Genomic DNA, 27,395 nt, shown 5'->3' with positions numbered 1-27,395 from the left:
ACTGAACGATCTTAAGCACCCTAGCTTTTTCTGTGTGTGAATTCAGCCAAAATATTGACCCTGTCCTAGCCGATTCATCCCATATTCCCATTATACCTATCAGGCAGTTATCAGTATTTCCAACAAAGTCTGATGGAATCTTCCCAGCAAGAACCACTTCAATTATCCTAGAACATGATATTTATATGCAACTATCCAGAACTCTGCTGTAGAAGATAATGCTTTAGGATTTCTGAAATTTGTGGCTGGAAGGGGGAAAAAACGATCTGATGTTCTAAACATCAATATATCTCAAGCTATATAAAGAGTGACAGATGCATATCATCAGTTCTTGCCACTACCACGAAGTGTTTGTGATATACTCGTGCAATTTTAATTCCGACCTGGCCTGAAATAACTCGTACAAAAGTGGGCATCCAACATTCCTACTTACTTTCCATGGCTCTGATACAACCAAAAGAACGCAGCAATATGACTAACAATCTCCATCGAATAGTGATGGGGTAGTCTAATTGCGTAAGTCGGTCTTCAGCATCACAATGCTGAAACTATGTTGCGGAGGAAAGGTGATGTCAGTCTTCAAGACGGAGGAGCTTGGTTAGCACTACACAATTTTGTAGCCGGTAGCAATGATCTCCATCACCTATCCAACCTGTCCAGTCTCCTGCGGCGCATCTCCTCAACTGAAAGCTCCCCATTACGCCAAGCTTGATGATGCTGTCCCTGCGGAAAGGCACGGTCTTCACGCATAGTGCTGCACATCTCGCATACATCTGTGGCAAGTGAGTTATAATTGGTGCAGGTTGAGCATCTCCATAAACCTGGTGGGCATTCTCTTGCTGATGAATGACATCCAACTCTGCCTCCACCTGTTTTATGGCCCTGGGGCAGGACAGACCTCAGGAGTTTCTGAGCAAATCTCACTTGTGAGGTCACAACCCTGGCACCACCTGAAATCAGAAGAGTGAACGGGTCTCGTCCTTTGAACGCGCGCTTCAGCCAGATGTAGACATATCCTGCAAGTAACCCCCCAAGATGGCCAAGAAAGGAAGACTTGGGAATCAAAGCCCGCGTGAGGAACAATTCCGCCCAGACAGCATACTTTGCAGGAATGACCATCCCTGGAATCCACATAAAACTGTCCGGCCAGGTACCCAGCACAGCCTTCATGCCAAACAGCACACCAGAGAATCCAACAACATGGTGGTCAAAATACGCGATATCGTCACCAAGAAAGAATAAGCATTGGGACAAAAGCGCTGCGATACCCTCCGACAGGCCAAGCAATATAGCAACCATGAAAGCAAACTCAGCACTACCCATGTATGTTTCAAGCGGTCCGCCCATCCACAAGAGAGTTGTCATGTTGCTGAATAAGTGAACTTCGTTCAAGTGGTAGAAAGATGACAGGAACAAGTTATCCCACAACATGAACTGCAAAATAGTGTTCACATTATAATATGTCAGGACAACAAGAGCTGAATGTAGAACTCCCTCTATAACAAAAAGACTATGGCTAAACATGGGGATCTGATGTCCTACCACCGTTTTTTTTTTGGGTAAAAAATGTCCTACCACAGTTTATATGTAAAAAGTAAGTACTTCAAGTCCAAGGCAAGTTTATGCCCAACATTACAACAAGCCAACAACACAATAAAAGGGGGAAAATTCAATCCAGTAACCACCCTATCAGATTTCCCCAATTGCAACCGGCTGGTTAACAGAAAATTGCCTTAGGTAAACTCTCGGTTCAAATTGCCAGGATTTCACAGCCCAATGTTCAAATTGCATCACATTGATGAAAATTTCAATCTTAACTAGCCATAGAACGCCGGGGGGGGGGGGGGGGGGGGGGGGGGGGGGGGGCGGCCGCGGGAGGGACTGAAGACCTATGACGCCTGTAGTGGAATTCTCTAGCAGCGAGATAATAAAACAGTATAAAACCTAACACGGAATTCCGCCATCTAGTTGAACTGTTTATAGGTAGGTGAGATCGGATACCCTGAGGAAGAGTTGGTAGTTGAGGGCGACGTCGTTGATCCTGGGCAGGATCCTGTGGAGGGGCCCGGGGCGGAGGAAGACCAGCACGTTGGCGGCGAGCAGCGCCGCCGTGACGGGCGGCCTGGCGGAGTCCGGGCGACCGTACGCGAACGCCACCTGCAGCCCCAGCAGGGGAATCACTCCCTTCATCGGATCGAAGGCGAAGTCGCCCGGCCGCCGGAAGCTGCTCATGCCGGAACCCATCTCCGAGACCGCCGACCGCCGCAGCCTTCGCGCAAACTGTTGCTGCTCGAAAATCCCTCTGCTTTCCTATCGTCTCGCCGCACCTGACTCCCTCCTATTTCGGAATTTTGGTTTCCCTTTTGAGAAGGGATGGATTGCGGCGAGGCGAGCGTACCTTGGGAGAACTCTAGGCGGCCCCGCCGCAGGGCCGCTGCTGCTGCGCCCCCAGTTCGTTCGATTTGCGTTCACCCCATCTCTGTTTTTTTCCTTTTTCTTTTCGAGGAATTTATTTTCTTTCTTTCCTTCAATAAATTTGTCTTTTATACCAACCCAAACCCTTTTGGAAGGTGTTTACAAACTCTTTCAATGGATAAGGTTGAAGTGGAATTTTACAACCTCAAATCCTTTTGGAATGTGTTTACAAACTCTTTCAATGGATAGGGTTGAAGTCGGAATTTTACAACCTCTCGTAAGGGCAAGTACATTGGTATTGTCTAATAGGTGATCTCATGCATCAAAACGTAATCTTGAGACGAGTTAACAAACAACATGTACAATGGGTTGTTTTTTAAGTTGCCTCATAGTAATTATATTTCCTTAATTTATGCATAGGAAAAAAGAAATATTGTAAGTTGTATGCAACCACAATTTGTACAATGGTGGAGTAGTCGTCTCATAGCCCTAAAATCTAGTATATGAGGTGGTTGTTTCGTAAAACAACGGCCTCTTTCTCTTTCTCTTTCTCCCACTCCCTCCTCCACATCAGTAAAGATCTGACGTGACATTGCATAAGACAACTTATAAGATTGATGAGGTGTAGTAATATACTTCCTCTAAGTATGACAGAACCATTACTGTAACTCGTTGAACATCGCATTGCGACAAGCCACGGCCGATGGATGGCTGGCCGTTTTTGTTACCCGTTACCACCAGGTGGCTAGTGCCAAGGATAAATGGAGGAACATCCTGTTGGATAATCATGTCTTAAAAAGTTTTCGATCAAAGATTATCAGTAAATTCCATAATCATTTCTCGACTAAGGTTATCAATAAATTACATACCTCCTGCATTGGCTAATCAGTTTTTTAAAGATTTTCGACCAAAGATTATCAGTAAATTACATACATCCTCGTGTCTACAATGCCGTGCCAACCGTCTCCTGATGGGCTGAGCTAAGGGTGGATAGATGGTGGCATCTCAGCTGATTTTTCTAACAGGCGCAAAGTTTTTTGTTTCTCATCTAGTGTAATTCGTATCCTTATCTAACCCTTAGCATTCTAATTTGTTCGTGGAGAGCGAAATATCAAATAGCATTCTTGTATGATAAATTGTGCTCCCAAAATCAACCTAACAAACCTCAAACATGTAATTTGTAGCAGTGTGTTGTCTTCGTCGTTTGTGGTGGCCCTGGTGCCGGTTACCTCCCTAGTTGCTCATTCTCACCGTTCTCTGTTGAATCGTTTTTCCCAGACTGGAAAGACCATGATGACCAATTGACCATTGCAGTCCTGTCAAAATTCCTTCTCTTCCGTAGCTCCATAGCAAGTTAGTTTATGAATTGACTTAGAGAGCTTAATCTTAAATTCCATCTGTGCTTCATCACTTTCTTTTTTTAATGTAGATGACCTGTGAAAGCATCTACATAAATCACATTGAACAATCAGACTACTTTAGGTGATCTAGTTTAGGCGAATTCAGGTGAAACTTCCCCGATTTTACACAGCATAAACCCTTTATTTAGAACCATTTCCACTATCCATGCAACCATCCAAAACACCCACTGCTGAGATTTGTTTAATTGGTAACACAAAAAAAAAACGAAAAGAGAATGCAACTGTTATGACAATGTATAGATGACACCGAACATTCCGATGTTCTGAATGTCTAAGTTATGTAAAAAATTGACTGCCATGAACGAACAAAAGTGATGATATATGCTCAAGTACTTTAATTTCAACATCGCCTGAGATGATTTATACAAAAGGTAGTCAATAACTAAGTACTACCAAGGCTTTGAACAACCTACAGAATGGAGCCAGCCTCCTTCAAATGGTGAGGCAAAAATCAATTATGTAAACTGCCCCTCATCGTGAGAAGAAACAAATATGCCATCACTTTCTAGCATTGCTCAAATGCTAGTATGCAATATTTGTACTGGTAGCAATGACTTACATCATCTGTCAAATCTTTGAAGCCTCCTACGGCGTATCTCAACAACTGAGAGCTCACCACTACCCCCAGCTTGATGATTCTGTCTCTGTGAAAAAGAACGGTCCTCTCGCGCAGTGCTGCACATCTCACAGATATCTGTGGCAATTGAGTTGTCATAGGTGCAGGTTGAGCATCTCCATAACCCTCGACCTGTCTCTCTTGCTGATGCACGGCGCCCAACCCTGCCCCGGCCTGTTATGCGACCTTGTGATCTGACAGATCGCAGAAGTTTCTGAGCAAATTTCAGTGGCCAGGTCACGACCTTGGTAATGCTTGAAATCAGAAGAGTCAATGGATCTGGCCCGTTGAATGTGCGCTTCAGCCAAAGGTAAACCAGTCCAGCAAGTATCCCACCAAGATGGCCAAGAAAGGATGTCCCAGGAATGAAAATCTGGATGAGGATTAACTCAGCCCAAGCAGCATATTTCGCTGGAATAACCATTCCGTGCAGATACACAAAATCGTCCGACCAGGCATTCAGCACGACCTTCATGGCAAAGAGCACACCAGAGAATCCAACAGCATATTGATCATAATACGCAGTGTAATCACCAAACAGGATTAAGCCCTTTGCCAAGAGCAGCGTGATACCCTGGGACAGGCCAAGCAATGCAGCAACCATGGAAGCAAACTCAGCACTACCCATTGATGTTTCAAGCTGTATGCCCTTCCACAATAGCGATGTCATGTTGTAGAAGAGGTGGCTTTCGCTCAAGTGGTAGAAAGGTGACAGGAAGAAGCGCGCCCAGTCGCGATACTGCAAAAATGTTCATCGTGATTAGTCTAGGAGGTTAGAACTGTACAGAGATATCAGCGTGATTGCAGGACTATGTACAACCATTGGGTAATGGTGTCCTAGGCTCCTAGCACATCTCGTGTGTCCTTACTGGAAATCGAATTTGCGTATTATTAATATCGCAGCAGTGGAAAATAAAAACTTTATTATTGGCAAGCGCATGTTCATTCCCCTTTTCTACAACATACCCCAACTGCAACTCACATGTTTCATCAGAAAAAGGGTGGGGATTTTGATGCGTGTACTGAAATTCCGCCTTCAGATAACGCTACGGACAGGTAGGCAAGGTTGGGTACCTCGATGATGAGTTGCGGATTGAAGGAGACTCGATCAATCGATGGCAGGATCTCGTGGAGCGCTCCGGGCCGGAGGTAGATCAGCGCGTTGGCGGCGAGCAGCGCCGCGGTCACGGGCGGCCGGGAGGCGCCCGCGCGGCCGTACTCCATCAGCACCTGGAGCGCCAGCAGGGGCAGCATCCCCCTCGACGCCTCGAGGCCGAAGCCGCGCCGCCGGCCTCTGCTCATGCCGGCCCCCATCTCCCGAGACCGCGGGGCCGCCACAGGACCAAAGCCGCAGCTTCCTTCAGTCCTCCACACGCAAACTCTCCGCTCGAAATTCCTCCGCCTTCCTATCGACTTGCGGCGCTGGGCTCATTTTATTTTTGGACTGGTTTGGGGATTGGTTTGCTTCTTTCTTCGGGCGCAAGGGAAGGAACGGATGGCGGCGAGGCGACCGAACCTTCGGGAGGACTCTAGCGGTCTTGCCCCGCCGCTCCGCCCCCAAGTTCGCTTCGCCTCATCGCCCCTCTTGTTTTTTTCCCCCTTATCCCTTATAAAAGAAAGAAAAATTGGTTTCCTTTTTTTCTCCCCTATTTTCCTTTTTCTTTCAGGGGAAACGTTTTCATTTTTTTTCTTCAATAAATCTTTGCCCCTTCGTCCATAAAATCAAGAGCTACTCTTGCAACCTTACGAGTTTATCCTAAAAGTTCGCGGTTGATTTCTTCAATTGTCTTGACTCATGAGTATCATTCTTACGGTAATCTTGAGTAGCATTTTTTTTCCACAGACGCAAAAGCATGGATGGGTTTTGCTAGTCCGATTTAAATAAATAACACACATGCCTACAAGCAATAAAACACTAGAACTATAAACAAGCAGGATCTAAATAAACCCAAACAGAGAACAACCAGATAGGTTATTTTGTCAAAAATTAGTATAGGTTTTTCATATTTTCCTAATTTAAAATGAATTATTATGATCTCTTTTAAGATTAAATGATATTTTTTATTATTTCTATAAAAATGAAAAACCACATTTGAAACAATCCGGAGGATTAATTTGTCATTTCAACAGTTGGATGTAGTTTAGAATTGAAAATTGATCTATCGTTTAAATTGGAGGGTGTAATAAACAGGATTCCTAACTTGTCAAAAATAATTTTGATATATTTTGGTGACAAAACTGGCTTTTGTGTGTTAAGATGCCATGGAAAATGTTCCATGATCTAAATTGAACTGATAATAAAGTAAATATACTGATAATCCCTCTATTTTAAATATATGACACTTAAAACAAGCAAACTAATTAGTTTAGTTTCAAAATAACAAACTTGTTTTAAATTTCACCTTTTTATATGAGTATTTCTCCTAGTAATGCTAGTATTCAAAAAAATTATGTAAGTATCATTTGTGACTCACTTTACCTTCGTACATTTACAATAAATTAATTTAATAAGATGAACAGTCAAACGTTGCAAAAAAAAAGTCAATAATGACAAAATTTTGATATGGATGGAGTACCATATAGTAAATACCTACTCATCAAAAGAAATAAGAAAAAATAAATAAATATAATCAAATAAAGCTGTTGGCAAGAGGTTTGCTCCACGTTAGCAATAAAGCCTAGCTAATGACCTTTCTCTATTCTAATTCTAATTAGAATTTGCCTTAGATTGTATAAAACAGACTTCAGATGGATACACAACCATCCCTATGTTACTGTATCATAAGATTATAAAAATGGTCTACCACTAGTGTGAGGATGCACTGCAGTACATGCAATTTGAATGTTCTAGCAAAAAAAAAACAGCAAAGCACTGTTCCAGCCAGTAACTGAGCAATTACACTATCACCGGACATAAAACTGTAGGCAAACAAACCCACTAATCTATGTGAGAATTGTTTTCAATTCTCTCAATAGAATAGTATAGAAGTATAGATATATAATAGTATAGATAGATGTGTGGTGGGCAGCGAAAGAAAAGGTGGATAGCTTGGGTATGTACTATTCTTTTGGCACCACAAATCTGACATCCTCACCGTATTTCACCTCACAATTGTAGATGGGGGGGGGGGGGGGGGGGGGGCACACCGCACACACCACATGGTTAATCATCATAACTAATGTGCACTTGTGTTTATGAAAAACATGCATGACTAATTTAAAAAATATGTAGTTTAAAAAAAATTAAAATATATATTCACGAACTCTAGTATATCAACAGCTATAGGAGAGTTTTTAATAAAAATAATAATATGAAAAAAAAACATGTCGTTCGTGTGAATCTGTGATTGCCGAACACACGCCGTACGTTGTTTTCATTCGATACTCCCAAATTGTGATATTTTGTGTATGGCATTTAGGAAAAAAAAACATATAAGTATATAACATACAAACGGGCCCTCGGTAAACTTGAGAGGAATGACTGAATGAGAATGATGAAATAGCCTTTGGTTCGGTATGACTTAATTGATCAATCATGGAAGGTGGGCCAATACTTTAACCAATCCTGTTAGAGCAACTCCAAGAGTATCCTAAAAAAAATTTCCCTAAAACTATGTATTGGGAGTTCTCCCAAAAAAAAATTCCCCCAAAAACATATCAGTCCACAGCAGATCGCTAATAAATAGCCCCCAATACTTCAAACACAGGCCATGTCATCGTATTGGGCCCATCGGAAGGGACGTGCGGGTGTGTGGGAATCAGGATTGGGGGAAAAACACCAACGCTAAAATATACGCGGTGGCAGGCTGTTTTTTAGCGTCGCTAAAAAATTGGGGAAGGTTTAGGTGGATTGTTGGAGTTTATTTTTTCTCTCTTTTTTCCTAAAAAAGGTATTGGGGGTAAGATTAGCATCCTCTTGGAGTTGCTCTTAGTTTACAGATTATATTTCCTTTCCTTTTATTGTTTGCACTGACTGGACGGGCGATAGTGGGCGGGGCGGGACCCACAGCACACCCAATTCGTGGTCGTGTGTCGTGTCGCGTCAGCATCTTCAAGTTCAAGGATGGGAGGGAAACGGAAAGAAAAGAAAACCCAAATTGGATGGAGGAAGAAGACGAAGCTGCCAGTGGCCACTGCCATCCTCCTCCTCTAAAAAAACAAAGACTCGCACTCGCAGTCCATTTGCGATGGCTATTCCTCGTGCAACGATTCCCGCACCAACCACCACCCGCAGAGCAGCAGCTCCTCCTCTCGGATCCGATCGCGCCGCCATGCGCTCGCTCCGCGTCGCCGTCATCGGCGCCGGAGCCGCGGGCCTGGCCACGGCCCGCGAGCTCTGCCGCGAGGGCCACGCGCCCGTCATCTTCGAGCGCTCCGGCGGCGTCGGGGGCACCTGGATCTACGAGCCGCGGGAGGACGGCGGCCACTCCAGCCTCTACGAGTCGCTCCGCACCAACCTGCCCCGCGAGGTGATGGGCTTCCTCGACTTCCCCTTCGCCGCGGCGCCGGATTCTTTGGACACTCGCAGGTTCCCTCGCCACGAGGAGGTGCTGCGCTACCTCCAGGAATTCGCGCGCCGCTTCGACCTCCACGGCCTCGTCCGCTTCGGCACCGAGGTCACCGCCGTCGACGTCCTCCAGGATCGCCACCACTGGAGGGTGAGGTGGAGGAAGGCTGCTGGTGGTGGTGGTACTGATGCTGACGCGGCACGAACTGGGGAAGACGAAGAGGAACAGGAGGAGTCCTACGATGCCGTCGTGGTCTGCAACGGCCACTACACGGAGCCGCGCATCGCCGACATCCCCGGTAATATAATTATCCGATCGATCGAGATCGATCGATCGAGTAGATAGATGTTCATCGTCAGTCCTGTTGAACTCCTGATGATCGACGCTGCTGCTTCCTGCTGCTGCTCTATCTGCATTCTGCAGGCGTTGACGCCTGGCCTGGCAAGCAGATGCACAGCCACAGCTACCGCGTGCCGGATCCATTCCGCGATCAGGTGCTCCGATCCGTCCGTCTCAATCGATTGATTACAGTTTACACCCGGTCAATTGAATCGAACGAAATCATGCATGTGACCGATTTAAAAATTGATGTGCCGACTGACTGCCGACTGTATGCAGGTTGTGGTGATCATAGGTGCCAAGAACAGCGGCGGCGACATCTCCCGGGACATCGCCGGCGTCGCCAGGGAGGTGCACATGGCCAACAGAGCGTCCCCCGCCGCCACCTGCGAGAGGCTGCCCGGCTACCACAACCTGTGGCTGCACTCCATGGTGGAACGCGCTGATGCCGACGGCAGCGTCGTGTTCCGCGACGGCACCTCCGTCAGAGCCGACGTCATCATGCACTGCACCGGCTACAAGTACAGCTTCCCCTTCCTCGCCGGCGAGACGGTCTCCGTCCACGACAACCGCATCCACCCGCTCTACAAGCACGTCTTCGTGCCGCGGCTGGCGCCGAGCCTCGCCTTCATCGGCCTGCCCTTCAAGGTCATCCCGTTCCCGCTGGTCCAGCTCCAAGCCAGCTGGGTCGCCGGCGCCCTGTCGGGGCGGATCCAGCTCCCGTCGGAGGAAGAGATGATGGAGGATGTGCGGGCACTGTACTCGCAGCTGGAGGCCATCGGATGGCCCGTTCGGTACACGCACTGCTTGAAGCACGATCAGTTCGATTACGATGACTGGCTGGCGGAGCAGTGCGGCCACGCCAAGGTGGAGGGCTGGAGGAGGCAGATGTACGACGCCGCCAGCAAGAAGAAGGTGGAATGCCCGGAGACATACCGAGATGAGTGGGACGATCACCATCTGCTGGAGCAAGCGAACCAGGACTTCCAAAAGTATCATTGAATCCTCTAGCTACATTAATTGCACATATACAATTGTTCTTCAGAGTTCAGACAATAATCATTTTTGTCCCCTTTCATCAGTCATCACAAACAAACATAGGCTATTCCGTTGCATATACATGGACCTGAAAGGCTGGAAGTGTAAATCAGTTAGGTGTTCTTTGTTGGGATGATCTCGCGGCCAAACTAACGACGCGTCCTGATTGGGGGCGCCGAAGCAGCACTGTACTATTTATCAACATTTCAATTGCATATCTTCATCTCAAGGAAGAATGAGAGCCATTAGCATTACATTTGTAAGGTGATCACTTGGGAGCAGAGGGGTTCACTACTCACAGAAAACTAAATGGCAAAATGTTAGGATTCTGAAAATCAATCATGTTTCATGCTACATTGCTACTTGATTCAGTGAAACATCCACGCATGCATTATACTGTCGAAATAAATACTAGGGGCAAGCTAGTTCAACAAAGATAGCTAGCTACGCGCGTTACACCATGTCGACGACGTCGTCCTCCAGCGAGTAGATGGCGTCCGGATCGCCGCCGTCCAGCGCGCGCACCCGGTTCCGTATCCTCCGCAGCGCCCCCTCGACGGCAAGGTCCACCGCGTCCTTGCTCGCCTCCTTCAGCTCCGGCGTGCTGCCGTGCCGCCGGTAGAGTACCCTGGGCGCCATCTCCAGCAGGCGCGCCCGCATCCTGGCCACCTGGGCCTCCGGCACGGCTGCCAGCACGTCGGCGATCCTGACGCCACCCATCACCACCGACTCCTTGGGTATGGTGACGGAGAACTGGTCGTAGCCCCCGGGCGGCAGGTGCCAGCCGTACTGCAGGCGCGCGGCGTCGTGCTCAAAGAAGACCGGCACGCAGCCGGCGACGATGGCGTCGAAGGTGTTCCGGCGCGACGGCGTGTCCCCGGGCGGCTCGAGGCAGAATCTGGCCCTAAGCATGGGGCGCATGTACACGCCGGGGTCGAGCGCGCAGGCGCCGGCGGAGCAGTCGACGACGATGCAGGAGGCGGTGCGGTTGGCGCACTCGGCGAGGATGGCGCCGCGGATGTTGGGCCTGGATGGCTTGGAGACGCCGCCGGCGTAGAGCATGAGCGCCGTGCGGCGGGAGCGGCGCGCGCGGGCGAGCCAGGCCCGCAGGCGCGGCAGCGACGCCGGATGGAAGGAGGTCGGGTGCGGGACGGCGTGCTCCTGCCACGGCCAGGCGCGGGACTCGAGCGTGAGGATGGTGAAGTTGCGGAGCTCCGGGAGGCGGAGCAGCGAGGTGGTGCCGTACATCCTGCCGGGCTGCTGGTCGCCGTCTTCGGCGGCGCCGCCGTGCGGGACATGCTGCAGGTCCTGGGAGAAGCCCCAGGCGGGCCCGGCGAGGATGAAGAAGTGGTCGTGGCCGTGGCGGCGCGCGAGCACCCGCGGCTGGTGGCGCGCCAGGAAGCGCGCGAGCGGCAGGCCGTGGAGCGCGGAGGAGTTGAGGAGGGCCGGGTCGAGGGCGTAGGGGAGGGCGTCGAGGGCGGCGTAGTAGGGGACGAAGACGGCGTCGGCGCGGGCGGGGCGGCTGACGAGGCAGGGGAGCTCGAGGACGCGGCGGTGGAAGAAGGGCTCCAGGAGGCGGGCGTCGGTGCGGTACCAGGAGCGGCTGCCGTTGTGGGTGCGCGGGCCAAGGCCGTGGTTGGCGAGCGAGGCGCAGGCGGGGGTGGAGCCCGGGTCGGCCAGCGGGAACGCGGTGGCGCAGTGTCGGAGGAGCTCCGTGTTGAAGCGCGCGGGGAGGCGGCGGACGTGGATGCGGCGCCCGGCGCAGGGATCCTGGGCCTGGGCGGCGGCGGTGGCGACGGTGCAGCAGGCGAGGAGCCGGAAGAGGAGAAGGCGACAGCAGCAGCCGGGACGAAGCATCTCGATCGGTGAATCAAGCCTTCGTGGGGCATTGAGAAGAAATGGCGGCATGCGTGGGCGAAGAAGACGAAGGATCTGCCTGGAGCCATGTCCTCCATGTCTCGCGGATCATATGCGTATCAGTCAATCAGTTGGGGGGATGATGGATTGATGGCGCGCATGCCGCATCCTTCGCCTTTCCCGGCAGTTCCGTCCCGTCCGCCTTTGAACTGAACCATCCATGCAGAGAATACAATTGCTGCTGGGCTCATCATTGGAACCCCGGCCCACGCAAGTATAGATTTCCATTTGGCCCGCGGCCCGTGGACCGGCCCACGGCACGACATTTTGGCCCGGTACAGGCACGGCGGCCTTGCAGGCCGGGCCGGCCTTGGGCTGCTACCTTAGCACGTGGGCTGGCCTGGCACGGCCTGGCCCATTTGGCCCGTGGGCCAGCAACGGCCGGCACGACCTGTTTAGGCCTGCCTCGCCCGGCCAAAGGCCGTATAAAGCGTCGGCGCCGACCACCCCCGGCCGAAACCCTAACCCCCGTGCCCGCTCCCTCCCGCATCGAGCCGCCTCTCGCCCTCTCCACTCTCTAGCGCTCCCTCGCTCCCTCCCGGCTCCTCGCCTCCTCCCTAGATCCTCCGCCGTCCTTGCCCACCGCCGGCTCGCCGGTGGCCGGTGGCCCCTCCGCCTCCCTCCCCCCGTAATTGCTCCTCCACTCTCAGATCCGACGTACTCGCCCGCCGTCGGCTTGCCGGTGGCCCCTCCGCTTCCCTCCCCCCAGAACTGCTCCTCCACTCTCAGATCTGGCGTCCTCACCCGCCGGCGGCTTGCCGGTGGCCCCTCCGCGGCTCCGCCTCCCTACCCCTGTAACTGCTCCTCCACTCTCAGATCCGGCGTCCTCGCCCGCCGCCAGCTTGCTGGTGGCCCGTCCGCGGCTCCACCTCCCTACCCCTGTAACTGCTCCTCCCCTCTTAGATCCGGCGTCCTCGCCCACCGCCGGCTCGCCGGTCACCCATCCGCCTCCCTCCCTGTAACCCCGCTTCTCCCCTAGCCCCTCTGGCCCTCCGCCTCCCTCGGTTCCTCGCCTCCTCCCCCCGACCCTCGCAAATCCACCTCACTCCCTGGTTCCCCACCGTTGCAGTTCGTCTTTTCCGGCTCCGGGCTCCGGCTGCGCAGGTAAACAACCTCCTCTCGTTCCTCTTCTTCTTTTGACCCCTCGTAGATCCGCCTCCCTCACTTTTCTCCTCTTGTAGGTCTCTTACAGGGGCCGCGCGTCGTTGAGGAATGGAGCCGCCGAGGCGACGACGTCAACGGTGGAGCGCTCGAGGGTGTGACTGTTGGGATACGAGGTAGGCTACACTAGCGCAAATCAAAATTTCTACCGCGTAAAAACCAGGAAGAACTGCCGTATAAGGATCACGGGATTACCACTCGACGCACTACTGGTGCGGAAGATGTAGATATGCGTCGATGCAGTGAAGACGATCACGTAGTCGATCAACGTAGTCGTACGTAGTCGATCACGTCAACGTCCAGCAGCTCCTCAGCAGCTCGTCCACGTGCAGCAAGATCGGCCCCGGTGCCACGGCTCGTCGTCGGCTCGTCGTGGCTCGTCGGCGGCTCGTCCAAGTGCTGCAGGCGCAACACCTCCAAGGTATCCACACGTGCAGGGAGGAAGCGTCGCAAGCCGGACTGCTAGATCCGCGAGTTGCAACAGGCGAGGGCGTGGGAGGCGCGACAGGTGTGTTTCGCCAAAAAGGTGTAAACCCTAGGGCGCCCCCACCCCTCTATTTATAGAGGTTCCTGACGGGCCTCTGGGTCTGAGGCCCATTAGTACTTCTAAACCTAATCCAACTCGGATCAGATCCGAATTGGGCTTCCAGCCCCTTAAATGTGTGACCCTATGGGTTCGGATACGTATAGACATGGCCCGAGTACTCCTACTCGGCCCAATAGTCGGTAGCGGCCTCTAGCAAGACGTGCCAACTCCTATACGCACACGAAGATCATATCAGATGAACCATCACAACATAATATACATGCTATTCCCTTTGCCTCACGATATTTGGTCTAGCTTCAAGCCGACCGCTCTTTCTCGATTCTGTGATTCGGAATCCCTTTGTGGGCTAACTCTTAACCGTACGTAGCATGGCCATGCATTTTTGGATCCGATCACTCGAGGGGCCCAGAGATATCACTCTCAATCAGAGAGGAGCAAATCCCATCTTGATTGACCATGTCTCATAGCATGCTCCTTGACAAACCCGAAAGCTACCTTTATAACTACCCTGTTACGGCGTAGCGTTTGATAGCCCCTAAGTAGGTCGATCCACATCTAGAATACATGCGACAATCTCAGGTCTAAGAACAAAGCGTATATGTTGTTTAAAGAGAGAACTACTTCTCGTGTTGGGTCAGTCCTAGCACATGTCTCCACATGTGTCCACATTATTAGTTCAACATCTCCATGTCCATGACTTGTGAAACATAGTCATCAACTAATACATGTGCTAGTCTAATATTCATGTGTGTCCTCACATGAACTCCGATTAGGGACAACTTTAGAATAACCATACAAGTAAAGAGTTTCACATACAATTCACATAATTGCAAATCAATTCAAGTAGCCTTTAATGGATATTCAATGAACACAATATACAAATCATGGATACAAATGGAATATCATCATCTCTATGATTGCCTCTAGGGCATACCTCCAACAGTCTCCCACTTGCACTAGAGTCAATCTAGAAGGTACCTAATACCCATAGCTCTTACATGCGCATCATGCTTAGCCTTTCTTTGCCTCTTTCATGCTGAACCGCTTCAACACTTTGTCAATGTAAGTATCTTGGCTTAAACCTGTAAGCCTTCTCGATCTATCTCTATAGATCTTAATGCCCAGAATATATGCCGCTTCCCCTAAGTCCTTCATCGAAAAACTATTTTTCAGTTAAGTCTTTACGGACTCAAGCATAGGAATGTTATTTCCAATTAGTAATATGTCATCCACATATAAGATTAGAAATACTACAGAGCTCCCACTAACCTTCTTGTAAACACAAGACTCTTCTTCGTTCTTGGTGAAGTCAAACCCTTTGACCACTTCATCAAAACGAATGTTCCAACTCCTAAATGCTTGCTTCAATCCATAAATGGATCTCTGAAGCTTGCATACCTTTTCAGCATTTTTCGGATCGACAAAACCCTCGGGTTGTATCATAAATCGATTGTTTTTTGGAGAGAGAGACGCCGAGACAACTGATTGACAATGGAAATAATCATCACGAAATGTACTTTCAAAAAATTCAATTGCTTTTAATTTCTTTGAAACGTCATATTTTCACAGAAATCATTGGTCAGTATTTCACATCTTAGGCTTTATGTTGCTACCAGGCTATCAGGTTTTTACTCTGTACTATTCGTTTAGTCTTCAAAACGTATGTCCCTAATAATACCTTCTGATCCAGTTAACAAATCGATCATTTACTCCCATCATCGATGCCTAAGCCAGACTCGCTAAATAATGAAGTCTAATAGGTCTGATAATTACTGAAAGCGTGCATGCATAATTAATTCTACTTGCACTGCAGCAGAAAACATCTATCCTGGCAGCTAAAACATATATGTGTTGGTGGGTTTCGCACCCGTCAGCAACTTTCTGTCAGTGCAAATACGATTTGCGCTGTCAGGTGCTTGACCGTCACCACAAATTGGATCTGCGCTGATGGATGCTTAAGAAGTCCGCTAGCAAAAATAACTTTAGCAAACAAAAAAAAGCCAGCCGTAAGCGCTCGTCCGTTAGTACCGTGGCCGCGCCGCCGCCTCGTGCTGCAGCTCACGTCGTCGTGAGCCTGAGGCAGACCTTCTTGGCTCTGGACTCCACCACGTGCGCCCAGCCCAGAGCACTGCCGTTTATGCGTAGCGACTTGGCCTACGCCTCTGCGCCATGCGCCAGCCGCGGAGCTCCGCGTGAGCGCGTCAAGCTTGGAGGCGGCGGCAAGCCACTGATGCCTCCTTCCCCATCTGGAGTCGCCGCCGAGCGCGTAGGTCCGCGTAGAGCTCAGCAGTGGTGGCGTGCCTTTGATGCCTCCTTCCCCAATCGGAGCCATAGCCACCTGCAGCGGCGGCCAAGGATATAAGCAGCATGGTCACCTCGTCAGCAGTTCGCTTCATCCCCAGTGCGCATCGGCAATCACCCTTCACATCCTTGCCAACCTGAGCAACGAATATGCAGTGATTTTGTTTTTGTTCATTTACTACAATTAATTTCGGTGCCGCTATTCTTGCAAGATTGAGCACGTACCTCGGACGAGCTGCATGAGCAGCGGCAGAAGCTTGCCGTCGCGCACTAGAGCTGCCCAAGGTCTGCCGGTCGTAGCGCCTCTGCTCATGTTGTCGCAACTGCCTGTGGCTCCGGTCGACGCGGCTCGTGCCCGCACCAGACACCAGTATGGGGCCACCAGCAGCGGCTCCGCCATCTGTAGCTTGCCAACGCAACACGCGCTAGCCACCGCTCCATCGTCTGAGCCGGCCGCAACTTCATTGTGGAGAAAGAGATAAGGGAGAGAGATGTGAGGATGGGAGAGAAGTATGCGGTGAAAGTAATAACGTTGAGCAATGCAAAGAGATAAGGTAGGGATGGAGCAGAGGCACCGGATGGAGATAAGGTCTATTCGCTTCGCTAGCTTGCTGTCATTTGTGCTTGCGGGCCACCACTATTAGAGAACTGACCTTCCATCCAACCCTTTTTATCCCGGATGACTTTGGACCCGGGACTAAAGTGCCTTTAGTTCCGGATCAAAAGTGAGGCACCGAAAGGACATCGATGGGAGGGACTTTAGTCCCAGTTGTAAAAATCTGGCATCGATGTCCCCCCTATCCCGATCAGTAATTCCAACTGGGACAAAAGATTTATTCCCGGTTGGAATTACCAACTGGGATAAAAGAGGACCTTTAGTCCCGGTTGGTGGCTCCAACCGGGACAAAACCCCCTCCCACGCGCCTCCCCCTCCACATTAACTTCTCCTCTCTCTCCTTTTCCTTCTCTTTATCTTCCACCGGCAGGCGCGCTCCTCACTATCGTCACTTTGGCGCCTCCTATCTCCTCCTTCTCCTCCTCTCTCGTGTAGGCGTCCCCTCCCCTCCCTCTCTTCCTCTCCCGGCCTCTCCCTCTGCTCCCCTCCCCTTCCCCCTCTGCTCACCCCTCACTGGCAGTGAGGAGCGGCAGCGGGGCGAGGACGAGTGGGCTGGTGGTGCGGAGCGGAGCGGCGCCGGCGATGCGGGTGGAGCGGGAGTGGCAGCGGGCGGAGCGGAGGTGGGCGGAGCGGGAGAGGCGGTGAAGTTGAGGGTAGGTGACAGCGGAGCGGGAGCGACGGCGGGCGAGGGCGGTGGAGCGGGAGCCAAGAGCGAAGCGGCGGCGGGCGGCCGACGGGCGGGCGGTGCGGGCGGGCGCGGTGGCTTTTTTATTTTTTTAAACTTTTTAGTTCCCGTTGGTAACACCAACCGGGACTAAAGGTGACTAAAAGACCCCCTTTTATCTCGAAAAATTAATCCTGGTTGGGCATTGGAGAGATATGACCCTTCCCAACCGGGATTAATGTTCAGTTTTCTAGTAGTGCACCTAATGCACCCGCCAGCACAGATGCATCCCATCTGTGCTGGCGTGTGCTTAGATTGCTCGGCAGCACAGAGCCATCTGTGCTGGTGAGCACTAGCCAGGCGGTCCCGGTCACCTTTGTGCTGGCGGGTGCCAATTCCGCCTGCCAGCACGCTAATTTCGACGTACCAGCACAAATTGTTTCTGGCGTAGTGTCGGTAATCCATCTGATTAAGAAGAGTTATTAGGGGTATCTTGAACTTTTAACATTACTACTATCTTATCTAAAAATTTCTAAACGAACAGTCTTCGTACGAAGGGAGCAGAGGAAATCGGCACGTCACAGTCTAGTCACGTTTAGGACCATGTGTTTCACATGCTCAAGATAGTGACAGCAGGAAGTCTCTGTTTCATGGGTCACATTCACTTAATTAAAACGGCGTCCCTTCTCTCTCCTCTGTCGCATCATAGGCGGAATTATCCAGGCCATACCGAAAAGGCTCTATAAATAGCAGCTCCTCCGGCAGTCATATCATATGACAGTGTCCGAGCCCCCGATCCTGCTAGCTGAGGCACATGCACGCCAATCACAGATTCACGGCAGCAATGGACGGAGCGGATCGATCGAGCATGGTGGTGTGCGTGACCGGGGCCGGAGGCTTCATTGGGTCGTCGCTCGTCAAGGAGCTGCTCCAGCGTGGCTATGCCGTGAGGGGAACCGCGAGGAACCCTGGTGAGTATAGCTGGATTTTGCACTAGCTAGCTTGACAGTTACTGATGAGGTCTCGTTTTACCCTTTACCCGTGCTAGAGGACCGTAAAAATGCTCATCTGCACTCGCTGGATGGGGCCAAAGAACGGCTCTCTCTGCACCGTGCAGACGTGCTGGACTACAAGTCGCTCTGTGCTGCGTTCAGCTTATGCAGTGGCGTCTTCCATGTCGCCTCTCCGGTTTCAGATAATGATCCGGTGAGTTATTCTACTTCCATCAATAATCATTAAGCATCGTTGATTATTAACCCATCTGAATCTCATGCATGCAGGAACTCATGGCGGTTGCTATCGAGGGAACGAAGAATGTCATCAACGCTGCGGCAGACAAGGGAGTGCAGCGCGTGGTGTTCACTTCATCCTACGGTGCTGTCCATATGAACCCTAACAGGAGTCCTGATCAGGTCTTGGACGAGAGTTGCTGGAGTGACCTTGAATTCTGCTTAAAAACAAAGGTCTACACGAGCTCTGTTCTGATGAACCACTAATAATCCAGAAGACGATAATTAAGTACAGCCTAATATAATATTATATAACAGAACATGCTATATATTACAGAACTTGTACTGCTACGCGAAGACGGTTGCTGAGAGAACAGCAATGGAGGAGGCATCAAAGAGAGGGATACAGCTGGTGGTTGTCGTCCCATCGTTGACGCTAGGTGAAATGCTGCAGCCGACGCTGAACTTGGGCATACAACTGCTCATCGTCTCCTACATGAAGGGCGCCAAGAAGACGTATGCGAACACTGTTTCTGGATACGTCGATGTGCAGGATGTGGCGCGTGCCCATGTGTTGGTGTACGAGACCCCCACTGCGCGTGGACGCTATCTCTGCATTGGCGATGTGATGCACCGGTCGGAGTTTATTCGAATGATGAGAGAGCTCTTCCCACAGTATCCAATCACTACTAAGTATATGCACTGCTTGTTTGAAGTTCATAAAACTAAAGTACTTTTAAGTATGATGCTATTGTTGATAATTTTGCTGCAATCTTCTTGTCAGAAAATAATGATGCTTTCAATTAGTCTTTCAAGAAATACTACATTACTATTACTAACTGGAGGCTTCTCCACATTAATCCTTGCAAGGCTTGCTAAAAAAAGAGATAAATCCTGTATATGAAAAAAAAGTATACCACTACACTCATGATTCACGATAGAAGAAATTAAACAGGCATGGTACATGCTGAAATGCCTATTTCTGCCATTATAGTAACTAAGAGTGCAGACAAGGATATGGAACTCATATTTTTAATAAAACATTAAAGGGGGTGTTGAATAAGATGTACAACAAGTATTTAAGTTTCAAGTCAACATGTGGAGAAAAAATTATAGCAACTAATAAGATCAAAATTGTAAAGCCAAAATCTAGATTCATGGAGTCATGACTCCTGAACTGCAATATTAATTACTTGACATAATTATAAGTTAAGGTTTCAAGTAAACATATGCCTATGTTGGTCTGATGCAAAGAGGAACAACTGTGTGTATAAATGGAAAAGAATATATAGTAATTGGTAACTAAAGTTTATTGCAACCAGATAGAGATACATAGTACACCTATATGCGTATCTGTGTTAGAAAAATGAACAAAGATAGGTCATTTTTTATTGTGGGCCTACATTTATCCATAAACTTTTAATACTTATATCTTCTAAGATTCTAGCTCGTGCAAAAGCACAGGTTGATGAGTTTAGTAACAATTAGAAGTGTCATTCATATTTACGAAGTACAGTAGACAAAAAGGCTCTTTTGGTGTACTATGGTTCTTGACCATGTATCTGAAAAATCCTGTAAGTTGTTGAAAAAAAATATTTACAAAGCAACATATTTATCCTTTGTTCGAAAAAATAAATCCGTGCTTGGTATTTTTACTCACTCCCACTTTTGTTCACTCATTTAGGTGTAAGGATGGCAATGCGGCAAGGGTCAAACCATACAAGTTCTCCACACAACGGCTGCAGGCTCTGGGCATGAAGTTCACTCCTCTGAAAGAAACTTTACACAGGACAGTTCTGTGCCTACAAGCCCAAGGTCATATTCCAGTGCTCTCGCACAAGTCAGCCTTGTAAGGGCGCATGTCTATCAAGGTGGAGGAATAAGGCGGTCGCGAAAAAGGTGGAGGAATAAGGGATTTCATATTCGATGGAATCCATATCTTAATATGTGTACTTGAATAAACTTTCTATGAGGGTTTGCTAGACTGAATAATTTCTTGAATACTTCACAAATTCAGCACTACAAATTTAGGCTTGACAGTTCTCTCTCTGTCAGCATCTTTTGCAGTTGACTGTTATTTACCCGAGGATGGAGACCATTTCGCTAAAATATGGATATCAACAACTATAATGGAGATGTATCTCTAAAAATCTATGCTTACAACCTTGAAAGTTTATATCAATGATTGCCCAACTCCAATTACTGACAAACTCAGTCATGAAGTAATGATAATGTAGTATGATTCATGACTAATATTAATGAAATCGGTATATATATCCAAGGTTTATATATAATATAAATCATAGCTTGGAAAACTTATTTTGTCAAATACAATTTAACTCCTTTGGGAAAAGTGTATCATAGACTATTTTGTGATCATACGTTGGATTTTATCCTTTGCAAGCAAACAAAATACTAGCGAATTTAGTACCATCATAAGAGCTGAGTTGTCATATCTCTGTTTCTCCCACTTCAAATTAATTAAAGATGGCCAAGAAAAGGGATAGACATGATCAGGGCATCAACCAAATACGATCTTTCAATCCAAAGAAGAACAAATAAAATTCAAGTGACGCTGTGATCACTAGCAATCTAGCATAGACGATGCATCCAGCAATTATCGGCATGCTCAATTTTATTCAGAATTCTCTGAATGCCAATGGTCAAATGCTTCTTCTTGGCATGAACTCGGTCTTGAATTCGGAAGGCCATAGCCAGGATTTCGGTGGTCACTGGTGGCATGGCACCATGGAGAGGATGTACTAGATAGTATGTTCTAAATGTCATATATTTAAAAATGGATAGAGCACTTCAATATTTATCATATGACTATGGTGACAAGTATTTTTTTTCTTCTTCTTTTCAAAAATGTTGACCATTTATGTACTGTAAAAACAAAAGACAAACAGCTAGTCATTTTCATAAATACATGAGACAAGTCCGATCCATTGCAAAGACAGAAAAGAATATGATGTCTGTCAGTACTAGGCAAAGGATCAAGAGCAGCTCCCAGCTGTACATTCTGAAAACCCGACTATATATTGTACAACATCAAAGACAAACTTGTAGTGCTGCGGGATTTATTTGTTTTTTCTTTTTTCTTTTTGCTTCACACAGAGCTTCAGAAAGTTCAATCCGTTCCATGAGCAACCTTTTGTTTCAAACTGAGATGAAAGCAGAACTACTAACTGCTCTTCTCTACGTACATGTTTCTTCTATGGTACGCGCACTAGTTTATCCTTCGAATAGATCTGCCAACATCTCCTCTACCTTCCTGGGAGTAGTGACTTTTAGGGTGCTGATGCTGTTATCCTCCAAGAATTGTGTAAAGACCGGGATGACTTTCTCGATGATGGCTTTCCGCAGCCTTTTTCTCATATCAGGATCTGGTACCTTCCAGAGCTTTTGCACGGTGTAGGTCTTATGAAACTTTGATTTGAATTTCGTGAGCGGTGAGCATCGAGTGAAGCAATGAGGTGTAGCAGGATCCTGCAAGCATTTCAACACCGGTGCCCAAGACACTTGGAGATAACTATTTATGTAGCCGTCAGTTTTGTGGCTGAGGGTTAGCAATGGAAAACACAAGTGCCTGTGAAGCTGCTGCATTATGAAGTCAGAGTTGTTGATCAAGAATAGGAACCTGAGGCTCTGATCTGAGAACCAGGACCTGGACATTATGGCAAGCTTTTCCTCTAGTGAACGTGCCAACTCTATGATGAGGCTGCTCAAGAGGCTCACATTTTCATTCTCAGGCACATACTTAACGCGGAGAAATGCGTCATGTAAAATGCGATTAACTGACTTGTCATTGGACGACAGAATGTTGGTGCACCTTGTTACTGAATACATGATATCTTGTGAATGTCGCTTGAGCCGTAAGGGTGGATACCATCGTCGTCCATCCAGGCCAGGATACTGTTCCGGATCTCAACAATTGTGTCCCATATGGCCTCATCTAACTTGGCCAGGTCTGCTGACAAGAGATTTCTCATCGTACCTTCAGTGGATTCCCCAAAGGGTGAAGAAAGGGACGGTGACATGATATGTTCTAAGGCCATAGATAGAGCGTCATGCACCTCTATCAGTACCCAGAGCTTCTCATCAGCTAGTGCCATTGCCCCCGACCTGTCGTTGGTTCTCGCGGCAGCAGCAATAATGGCGTCAACAAAAGTGAGCATTTTCAACACAGCTGCTTCAACAAGCTGAACAAATTCAAGTGGCTGCTTGCTCGTTCCTTGACCTTCATCCTGCTCCTGACTGCACCATGCATCAAAGCAACTAGAGATGGATTCGCTTATCTTGTATAGAGCCAGGATCCAGCTGCTATCTGCAAAATATTGGAACTGCCGCCAGATAAGGACGCTTCCTGCAGATTCATCGATTTCAGACAGGTTGAGAACCCAGCCGACATCCAGCTCCGAGAGCGATGCCAATGAAACTTGACTTTTGATGTTTCAATGAATCAACCTGAAGGAGTCGACAAAAGAGTATTGACTTTACCTGTGCCAGTGCAGATAAGGTCTCATGATGTTCATATAACTTATAACTAATGTAAATAGATGTTGCTCAAAACGCGTTGTTGAATGTTGACCCTGGGTCCCCAGCCTCACCTTGTAGGGACTTGCTAGCGCCGACGGTAGTTTTCCTCCAAAACGTCCGCTGCAACAGCATAAAACATTCAAATATTTTTCACCGAGCGATCTCCTGTAACATATAGAAATATTGTATGCAACACCAGAGAAAAATTCTTCCACAACACGTCAAAACATAATTTGTAACATCAAAAAATATGCAAAAAAAATAGCTCACTACCATCCAATGGGAGAGAAAACCAAACAACAAAAATAAGATTAAAAGAAAATTTGATGTTGCACGTACTATCATTGCAACATGAAAAGGATACAATCTGAACAACCCAAATGATGTAAAAATCGAAAAAATGCTAAAAATACGTAGTTCTAATAGCATCGCAATCCCCATTGAAATATCTCAAATTGATTATTTCAACAACCAAAATCAGATGCGGAAACATCAAATCCTGATGAGAGAAAGAGGCAAGCAGGAATGGGAAAAGGGATTGTCGGTGACTTCCTTCCTCCATCAACCGTGCCTGCAAGTCCATGCTGGCGGCACGGAGGTTGAGGAGTCACCGGACGCCGACTCGCTAGGAAGTGGAGAGGAGAGGTGAAGGGAGGGCAAGCGGAGAGCGGAGGCAATGGGGGTGGGCAGCCGATGTGGAGACTGGAGAAGTTGTAGGAGTGCTCGCCCATGACCTCCATGGGGCGTGGAATGGAAGGATGAAGGAGGGGAGAGGGGAAGGAAAGCAGGCCGCCATGAGCCCACGACCTCATGCTCACTGCTCTTGGGGGTGGGACGGCAAGCCATGGCGATGCCTCCGCCCAACGATGGCCGATGGGGATGAGACAAACACTGAACGGATAAGGAGCGAGTCAGCGAGAGGACGAGGAAAAAAAATCAACGCTAGAAAAAATCAATGCAGAAAAGATCCTGCTGGCTCACGTGGGTGGGACCCTCGTACGATTTATATGCTAGCCACCGGACGCCCTATGCTAAGCATTTTTGCACCTTGTATTCTCCCCTACCGGACCACGCTATGCTACTACCCATCACGTGCATCATGTGTGAGCAAAGCGCAAAAGCATGGCACGGGAAAGGTACGCAGAGACGTCACTTGCGGAATGACATCACTGCTAATGTAAGCGGAGATAATATGTTTGTTTTTCTTTAAACGAGCATTACTCTTTTATCAACCATCTACTTTTCAAATTTGTTCTTACCATTGCATTCGTTATGACGAGATTTACAAAATAAGAACCGTATTAGATAATTTTTTGTTTGAATGTACAGTATTAACTTACAGTGTAGCAATTTATACTGTATTTTGAAAATAGCAACTTGACTTGTTTGTCTATCACCAAAATTATAAATGGACACATAGCAACTTATATTGTGCAGTGTAAAACATGTATGTCTAGTACCACCTTAGCTTATATAATGAATTTGTATCAACTTACTAGTTTCAAAGAACGCATGACAACTTCTATATTGTTACAATTTATATATAGACAGTGTAACAATTTATAAAGGGATAATGTATCAATTTATTTAGGGACTATTTGGCAACTTATGTAAAAACTTATGGGTAACAATGTTAGGTAATTTTTTTCAGCGGTCTATGGATATAAATTGTTGGTAGATTTACACATAAGTAATTACACACTAAAAATAGAGCCGCCAACAAATTAAATCATAGCTTGGAGAATATGTTTTGTCAAATACAATTTAACTCCTTTGGGAAAAGCGACGGAAGCATTTATCATGTGTGATAGATTATTTTGTGATCATCCGTTGGATTCTATCCTATGCAAGCCAACAAATACTAGTGAATTAAATACCATCATAACAACTGAGTTACCATATCTCTGTTTCTCCCACTTCAAATTCATAAGCAAATATGATTCAAGCTTGGTCAACGACCTTTCAATCCAAAGAAGAAGAAAAGTATTTCAAGTGACGCTGTGATCACTAGCGTGGACGATGCAACCAGCAATTATCAGCGTGCTCAATTTTATTCAGAATTTTCTCTGAATGCCAACGGTCAGAGGCCTCGGTCTTGATGGCATCCACCTCCTCATTGCCAATCCGGAAGGCCTTAGCTGGGGTGTCAGTGGACACTGGTAGCATGGTGCCATTGAAGATCACAGTCCTAGCATGTGTAAAATCCGTAAGTACTAGGATTTGAATCCTATCTAGCCGGTGAAGCCACACCATTTCGCTTTCTGTCACCACGCGAGAAGGTGGTTCCAGTCAGCTAGGACATATGGAAAATCATCGGAATCCAAAGCAGAGCAATTTATAATCGCAAGAAATTAGAATCTCTTGGGGGCGAGAAGCTCTCTTAGCAGTTGACTTTATGTGTGGGGACAACCAGAGCCAATGCTGGGCACGTGTGTTATCGTTGCTAATTCCTTGATGAATTGGAAAGCAAAGAAGAGTAAGCACTATTCCGATCATAATCTGGCTGAAAAACCAATTATAACTCTAACAAAACTATAAAAGTGATGATCTTATTGGTGTCACACAAATTAAATTAACAACGACAAGCGTGGTCAGCAATCCCTGAAACCGAAGACGAACAAATTCAACCGCACGCAGCAATCACTAGCGTTCACGATACATATCCTGCAAACGGCATGCGCGATTTATTCAAAAATCAACGAATGCAGACTGCCAAAGGCTTCCTTCTACTTGGGCGCGAACTTGGCCTTGATGGCGTCGACTTCCCCGTTGCCGATCCGGAAGGCCTTGGCCAGGATGTCGGAGGACACCGGCGGCGTGGCGCCGAAGAGCGTCATGGCGATGGCCTGCGTGCCCTGGAGCTGGCTGTTGAAGGCGGCGATGACGGCGGCAGGGCCGTACCCCCTGTTCTGCTGGAAGTGCACGAGCCCCCTGGGGAAGACGAAGACGTCCCCCTTGGTGACGGTCTTGGCGAAGAGCTTGTTGGCGGTGGTGATGAAGCCGACCTCGAGGGTGCCCTCGAGGACGAAGATGATCTCGGTGGCGCGCGGGTGGGTGTGCGGCGGGTTCTGGCCGCCCGGGGCGTAGTCGATGCGCGCCATGGAGACGCCCAGCGTGTTCACGCCCGGGAAACTCGCCACGTTGGCCGCCGTCACCATCGACCCCGCCGGGTTGTTGGTGTTGCCGGGGTTCCTCAGACCGTCGAAGAAGAAGTCGTCCGCCGAGATGTTCGCCTTGCACGGGAACCCGTTCAGCTTGATCGCTGATAGCACAACAAATGAATCGATCAATCAGCTGCGGCAAGATCAGGCACAAGAATCTTGGCAGAGGTCGAACAAGTCGTCGTTGACTTACGGGATGCGAGGTCCGCGACGCAGACGTCCTGGAGCATGTCGGGGTCGCCGGCGAGGGTCGGGGAGGCGAGCGCGAGCACGACGGCGCAGGCCGCGGCGACGTAGAGGTGGATCCTTGCCATGAGCGAGGTTGGTCGGCACCGGATGATGCTACCAGCAGGGATTGCTAACAGCAGGTGTCCGACGAGTGATGGAAATTAATGAACAGAGCAGGAGACCGTACTTATAGCAGGGAGATTAGCGAGCCTAATCAGTAAAGACAGGAGATTTGTATATGGACGCATGGATGAGCAGGTTCCTTAGACGAAGAACGGAGAAGGCGACGACGGGGAAGGAACTTGCGAGAACAAAACAAGCATGAGGCTGCGCAGCCACATAGCATTGTTTATGCAGTGCAGGTGACTGCCACACATGCCGGATGATTGAGCTAATACTGGACGCAGTCGTGGGGCATGGCGCGGTGTAGAGACGGTCTATTTGTTTCGTCTTTAGGAGCTTTTGAGGTCGAGGCAGGTCGGGAAAGGGTATAAATATACATTCTCCCTGCATCCATTGCAATAATGAGAAGACATGAGCATACAATGAAGAAATATCAGTGACGAAACCAAAACTAGAGTGAATTGGAGGGATGTGCACTTACCTTGTGATGCATAAAACTGAGTCTTGGGTGCATATATGGTAAAAAATTAGACTTTATCACTGTTTTTTTTTCATTTTTGGGATGCATTAGC

General features: G+C 48.4%; 6 protein-coding genes and 1 long non-coding RNA gene across 7 annotated transcripts; 2 read left to right on the top strand and 5 right to left on the bottom strand.

Moving 5' to 3' along the window:
- Positions 1 to 259: 259 nt before the first annotated feature.
- On the bottom strand, positions 260 to 3,991 carry LOC117856849 (rhomboid-like protein 14, mitochondrial). Its single transcript, XM_034739277.2, has 2 exons — positions 2,002 to 3,991; positions 260 to 1,434 (listed from the first exon to the last, which is right to left on the bottom strand). Exons 1-2 carry the CDS (start codon positions 2,242 to 2,244, stop codon positions 640 to 642), a joined length of 1,038 nt encoding a protein of 345 aa, XP_034595168.1. The 5' UTR covers positions 2,245 to 3,991; the 3' UTR covers positions 260 to 639.
- Positions 3,992 to 4,134: 143 nt separating this feature from the next.
- Positions 4,135 to 6,041, bottom strand: LOC117856850 (rhomboid-like protein 14, mitochondrial). The gene is made up of 2 exons (XM_034739278.2): positions 5,527 to 6,041; positions 4,135 to 5,191 (listed from the first exon to the last, which is right to left on the bottom strand). The coding sequence occupies exons 1-2, from the start codon at positions 5,764 to 5,766 to the stop codon at positions 4,397 to 4,399; spliced, it is 1,035 nt and encodes a 344-aa protein (XP_034595169.1). The 5' UTR covers positions 5,767 to 6,041; the 3' UTR covers positions 4,135 to 4,396.
- A 2,493-nt stretch (positions 6,042 to 8,534) lies between these two features.
- Positions 8,535 to 10,591, top strand: LOC117854808 (flavin-containing monooxygenase FMO GS-OX-like 4). Its single transcript, XM_034737061.2, has 3 exons — positions 8,535 to 9,258; positions 9,384 to 9,454; positions 9,579 to 10,591. The coding sequence occupies exons 1-3, from the start codon at positions 8,640 to 8,642 to the stop codon at positions 10,299 to 10,301; spliced, it is 1,413 nt and encodes a 470-aa protein (XP_034592952.1). The 5' UTR covers positions 8,535 to 8,639; the 3' UTR covers positions 10,302 to 10,591.
- Positions 10,592 to 10,712: 121 nt separating this feature from the next.
- LOC117854810 (probable xyloglucan galactosyltransferase GT19) lies at positions 10,713 to 12,752 on the bottom strand. The gene has a single exon (XM_072294276.1). The coding sequence runs from the start codon at positions 12,243 to 12,245 to the stop codon at positions 10,791 to 10,793; it is 1,455 nt and encodes a 484-aa protein (XP_072150377.1). The 5' UTR covers positions 12,246 to 12,752; the 3' UTR covers positions 10,713 to 10,790.
- A 5,557-nt stretch (positions 12,753 to 18,309) lies between these two features.
- On the top strand, positions 18,310 to 20,912 carry LOC117854857 (cinnamoyl-CoA reductase 1). Its single transcript, XM_034737113.2, has 5 exons — positions 18,310 to 18,514; positions 18,592 to 18,749; positions 18,824 to 19,006; positions 19,110 to 19,465; positions 20,457 to 20,912. Exons 1-5 carry the CDS (start codon positions 18,358 to 18,360, stop codon positions 20,623 to 20,625), a joined length of 1,023 nt encoding a protein of 340 aa, XP_034593004.1. The 5' UTR covers positions 18,310 to 18,357; the 3' UTR covers positions 20,626 to 20,912.
- A 998-nt stretch (positions 20,913 to 21,910) lies between these two features.
- On the bottom strand, positions 21,911 to 24,200 carry LOC117854860 (uncharacterized). Its single transcript, XR_004640386.2, has 2 exons — positions 23,273 to 24,200; positions 21,911 to 23,138 (listed from the first exon to the last, which is right to left on the bottom strand). It is a non-coding gene; the product is annotated as an uncharacterized lncRNA (long non-coding RNA).
- Positions 24,201 to 25,844: 1,644 nt separating this feature from the next.
- LOC117854858 (germin-like protein 1-1) lies at positions 25,845 to 27,162 on the bottom strand. Its single transcript, XM_034737114.2, has 2 exons — positions 26,666 to 27,162; positions 25,845 to 26,573 (listed from the first exon to the last, which is right to left on the bottom strand). The coding sequence occupies exons 1-2, from the start codon at positions 26,784 to 26,786 to the stop codon at positions 26,038 to 26,040; spliced, it is 657 nt and encodes a 218-aa protein (XP_034593005.1). The 5' UTR covers positions 26,787 to 27,162; the 3' UTR covers positions 25,845 to 26,037.
- Positions 27,163 to 27,395: the final 233 nt, after the last annotated feature.

This window comes from Setaria viridis, chromosome 5 (genome assembly GCF_005286985.2).
Source record: "Setaria viridis chromosome 5, Setaria_viridis_v4.0, whole genome shotgun sequence".
In the NCBI taxonomy this organism is placed as follows: domain Eukaryota; kingdom Viridiplantae; phylum Streptophyta; class Magnoliopsida; order Poales; family Poaceae; genus Setaria; species Setaria viridis.
This window is presented reverse-complemented; position numbering and strand designations above follow the sequence as displayed.

Bases quoted from the DNA above. Each gene is read 5' to 3' on its own strand.
- LOC117854857 (XM_034737113.2), top strand. From the start codon at position 18,358: ATGCACGCCAATCACAGATTCACGGCAGCAATGGACGGAGCGGATCGA. The intron at 18,750-18,823 runs GTGAGTTATTCT...TCATGCATGCAG, and splicing joins CGGTTTCAGATAATGATCCG to GAACTCATGGCGGTTGCTAT. The intron at 19,007-19,109 runs GTCTACACGAGC...TATATATTACAG, and splicing joins AATTCTGCTTAAAAACAAAG to AACTTGTACTGCTACGCGAA.
- LOC117854808 (XM_034737061.2), top strand. From the start codon at position 8,640: ATGGCTATTCCTCGTGCAACGATTCCCGCACCAACCACCACCCGCAGA. The intron at 9,259-9,383 runs GTAATATAATTA...TGCATTCTGCAG, and splicing joins GCGCATCGCCGACATCCCCG to GCGTTGACGCCTGGCCTGGC. The intron at 9,455-9,578 runs GTGCTCCGATCC...GACTGTATGCAG, and splicing joins CGGATCCATTCCGCGATCAG to GTTGTGGTGATCATAGGTGC.
- LOC117854858 (XM_034737114.2), bottom strand. From the start codon at position 26,786: ATGGCAAGGATCCACCTCTACGTCGCCGCGGCCTGCGCCGTCGTGCTC. The intron at 26,574-26,665 runs GTAAGTCAACGA...TTGTGCTATCAG, and splicing joins CGTCGCGGACCTCGCATCCC to CGATCAAGCTGAACGGGTTC.
- LOC117856850 (XM_034739278.2), bottom strand. From the start codon at position 5,766: ATGGGGGCCGGCATGAGCAGAGGCCGGCGGCGCGGCTTCGGCCTCGAG. The intron at 5,192-5,526 runs GTACCCAACCTT...ACATTTTTGCAG, and splicing joins ATCCGCAACTCATCATCGAG to TATCGCGACTGGGCGCGCTT.
- LOC117856849 (XM_034739277.2), bottom strand. From the start codon at position 2,244: ATGGGTTCCGGCATGAGCAGCTTCCGGCGGCCGGGCGACTTCGCCTTC. The intron at 1,435-2,001 runs GTATCCGATCTC...ACTATTTTGCAG, and splicing joins ACTACCAACTCTTCCTCAGG to TTCATGTTGTGGGATAACTT.
- LOC117854810 (XM_072294276.1), bottom strand. From the start codon at position 12,245: ATGCCGCCATTTCTTCTCAATGCCCCACGAAGGCTTGATTCACCGATC.